Below are 4,122 nucleotides of genomic sequence, written 5' to 3'. Positions count from 1 at the left end.
ATAAAATAATATATTACAATAATTAAATAATAACTACGTTAATACGTAAATATATTATGTATACTAGTAACACAAAGTTCTTTTCTATTTTATTTTTATTTTCCATGGTTAATTTTGTGATTTTTCGAGGATATGAAATTTGTGTTGCGCCTTAGCATTGATTATATATATATATAATTATCAGAGGATACAATTCAGCGTCAGGTTACATTTATACGAGGAGCATTTATTGGACTTAAGATTTCTTGAAACATTTACATGACTAATTACATGATTTTAGGATATGAATAATAATTAGGATATAAACATTGACTGTACAATTAATGTCCGTGTGTTAGATATTGTCATTGCGATGGATAAAATATAAAAGTACACATTAGGCTCGATTATAATAATCTTGATATTTTCATTTCTAGGTCCTAATCAAATGTTCAGTTTCCCACTATAAATTTTACATTTATTTTAGTATAGTAGGTAGTATAGTATTTTAATATAATAGTATAGTATTTTAGTATAGTAGTATAACATTTTAGTATAATAGTTTAGTATATTGGCATAGTAGTAAAATATTTCAGTATAGTAGTAAAGCATTTTAGTATAATATTATAGCATTTCAGTATAGTAGTATAGCAATTTAGTATAGTAGTATAGCATTTCAGTATAGTAGTATAGCAATTTAGTATAATATTATAGCATTTCAGTATAGTAGTATAGCATTTTCGTATAATAGTATAGTATATTTTAGGATAGTAGCAAAGCACTTTAGTATAGTACTGTAGTATTTTAATAATATAACTGACTCTAGTTATACCATCTTAATAGGATATTCTCACCGTAAGGTGCTGGAGGTGGAACACCAGGTGGAGGTGGTATTCCTGGAGGTGGTGGAGGTGGAATACCATGTCCATTGACCATCGGGGGAGGGGGTGGAGCCCCTGGTGGGGGTGGTGGAGGTGGGGGGGCGCTGGCCCCGGAACACGACACTGCGGACACGTCTAAATCGTCCGCTTCCGTGAGATCCGTGAAATCTAAATCTCCGAGTTCTAGGGTTCTGTTGAGGTGCTTTACAAGGTTCTCCCAGTGCACGTCGTTCTCAGATTTCTTAGGAAGTTCTGGTATTTGTGGTTCGTTGGAATTGGTTTTGTTTTGGGTTTTTTCAAGATCCTCTTTGGCTTTAGCGATCTTGCCGGTAATGTCACCAAGACGAGCGAGCTTTTCTTGCTCAGCGACCGTTAATGTGATGCCTTTCTGCATCTTCTCCGTTAACTCCTGTGAAAATTAAAAAAATTATATAACTCAGTACTCACTGCAGTGAGTGACAGAGCGCGCATTTTCTCGTCGACGAAAACGCGAAATCACGGACAAACGGACGGACAATAGCGCCTTTTTTTACATAAATGAGAAAATGCGCTAACAATGATTTTTACATTTCACTATAGTTATTGCGATGTGACAGCAAAATTTATGACATGGGGATTATTAAAAAATAAGAATGATTTTCACATTTTACTAGAGTTACTGCGATGTAATAGCAACATTTATGACATGGGGATTATGATCAAAGTTTTTTCAATTGGTGTCAAATTGCTGTTTCTTCTCCTATTCTGTAATCGATGATGTTCTAATTATTTATTTATAACATAATTTTCATTAGAAATTAAATTGGTGAATTTTACATTTCTATAAGAGTGTTCATTCAGTAATTTACTTAGGAAACTGTTGTTATTTTTTATATTATCATTGATGTTTTTTTAATTATAACATCGGGTTCATCACAACTCACAATGGGGATTTATACATCTTTAATACAAGTTTTAAACCAATAATTTACTCGATAAACTATTGGTTTATAAAAATTGCGTTCTTTTATTCTAGCATCAATGTCTGCTTCTAAATCATCAAGTTAGTTAGTAAGTTAGTTAAGTTATAAATCATCAAGTTAGTTAGTAACTTAGTCAAGTTCTCAATCATAAAATTAGTTAAATTATAAATCATCAAGTTAGTTAAGTAATAAATCACCAAGTTAGTTAAGTTCTGAATCATCAAGTTACCCGAACAGAAGCAGCGGCGCGGATCTCAATGGGTTCCTTCTTGACATTGTTATCGCCAGGCTCCTTATCCTGCAGACTAAATATCCTGCTGGCGATGCCCTCGATGTTGGTGAGGGACTCCCGCCGGGATGTAGGATCCCCACTACGGGATGTAGGATCCCCACTGCGCGCCCCATACAACATCTCGAACATCCACGTGGCTTGTTGGTTCAGCCCGTGGACCTCGCAGCCAGCCTCATCCTCTGCTGTACTGCTGCTGCGGACATCGTAGGGGACGGTCAGATAGGGGAAGCGTATATGTCCAGTGTCAATCTGGCGTCTTACTATAATTATATGTAATTGAGAAGTAATATTCACTTTATCTGATAGAGATTGATGACATGAGCCAGCATCTGGAAGACATCACGTGATCAAGACCTTAGTAGTGGGCGGAAGCGAAGGCTATATAAAAACTAGTGTCCGGTGTCAATCTGGCGTCTCATTATAATCATTATAATTATATGTAATAAGGACGTAATATTCACTTGACCTGATAGAGATTGAGGTCATAAGTCAGCATCTGGAAGACATCACGTGACAGATCACGTGATCAAGGCATTGGTAGTGGGCGGAAGCGAAGGCTATATAAGGGCTAGTGTCCGATGTCAGTCTGGCGTCTCATTATAATTATATGTAATTGACGTAATATTCACTTGACCTGATAGAAATTGACGGAAAAGTACAAGACATGAGTCAACAGCATCTGGAAGACATCACGTGATAGATCACGCGATTAAGACCTTAGTAGCGGGCGGAAGCGAAGGCTATATAAGGGCTAGTGTCCGGTGTCAGTCTGGCGTCTCATTATAATCATAATAATTATATGTAATTAGGACGTAATATTCACTTGACCTGATAGAGATTGAGGACGAGTGAACATCTGGTAGACACGGGATAGATCACGCGATCAAGACCTTAGTTGTGGGCGGAAGCAAAGGCTATATAAGGGCTAGTAACCTTAGTATGAGCCCCCGCAGTAGTTGATAAGTGCTCGGCTATGTAACGCGTCGGTTGAGTTCTCGGACCTTACGGTCGACGCTGTAGCTTATTCCTCTGTATCGTAACTCATGTATAACCACCCCGTATACAAGAGATGTTATCTAGATACACGAGTCTTACTTATCCTTCACGACCTCAGTCACGTAACCCTATCCTCAGTTAGAGCTTAATATGTGAGCTCAGCCATTTACTGCAGTTGGGGATCAGGGAGTGAGAGAAGCTGTTATCTTCCTGTTATCTCTCACCTGCTGTTATCAGACGACACTGAGCGTCTGTTGTCCCTCACTTGCTGTTATCAGACGACACTGAGCGCCTGTTATCTTGACTCACGTCTGGGGCCCTGACTCAGTCCTGACTCACGTCTGGGGCCCTGACTCACGTCTGGGGCCCTGACTCACGTCTGGGGCCCTGACTCAGGTCGTCCACAGGCAGCCCCGCGATGGGGGTGAAGTGGTGGGGGCGCTCCTCCCCCCCCGCGGGGGGCTTCATGTGTCCGGGACGCTGTACAAAATATATATTAATTATTAAATAATCTATATTATATTATACATAAAATTATATTATAAAATATATAGAATCATTGAATAATGTACATTAAATTATATATACCGGTATTATAATTATTATCTTATATTGTCCCGATATCATTAAAATCGGGACAAAATTTAAATACTACTTCATTATTAATATCCCTATTTGTATAATTTATATTACTTATATGATTTTTCATACAATAATTCTTTATATCAACTATTTATTATTAGTATTAATATCACTCTTATTATTAGTATTATTATTATATTAATATTATTGTCAACACTATTATTAGTATTCATTTCTTCTCTTGATTATTCAAGCTCGTAGAGTAATTTTACACTCAAAGAAATAAGTGAAAATTTAGACCATAAAAGCTATTAACTTTTCGCCCTAATATGGATCACCCTGACCCACCTTATCACCATGACCCACCTTGTCACCATAACCCACCTTGTCACCATGACCCACCTTGTCACCCTGACCCACCTTGTCACCC

The 4,122-nt window shown here is 37.5% G+C and overlaps 1 protein-coding gene across 1 annotated transcript in view; it reads right to left on the bottom strand.

Annotated features, from left to right (window-relative positions):
• Positions 1-833: 833 nt before the first annotated feature.
• The window catches only part of LOC108677762 (serine-rich adhesin for platelets), a gene marked incomplete at its 3' end in the record, with an annotated part of 50,628 nt that continues 47,339 nt past the window's right edge, over positions 834-4,122 (bottom strand). Inside the window, exons 15-18 of the mRNA XM_047881014.1 lie at positions 3,469-3,590; positions 3,335-3,370; positions 2,052-2,307; positions 834-1,269 (exon numbers count right to left, since the gene is read on the bottom strand). Coding sequence (XP_047736970.1) covers positions 834-1,269; positions 2,052-2,307; positions 3,335-3,370; positions 3,469-3,590 — 850 coding nt within the window. The remainder of the gene's footprint in view (positions 1,270-2,051; positions 2,308-3,334; positions 3,371-3,468; positions 3,591-4,122) is intronic.

This window comes from Hyalella azteca, unplaced genomic scaffold (assembly GCF_000764305.2).
Source record: "Hyalella azteca isolate HAZT.00-mixed unplaced genomic scaffold, Hazt_2.0.2 contig6845, whole genome shotgun sequence".
NCBI lineage: Eukaryota > Metazoa > Arthropoda > Malacostraca > Amphipoda > Hyalellidae > Hyalella > Hyalella azteca.
The sequence above is the reverse complement of the archived record's forward strand: the minus strand, read 5'-3'. Positions and strand labels throughout refer to the sequence as shown.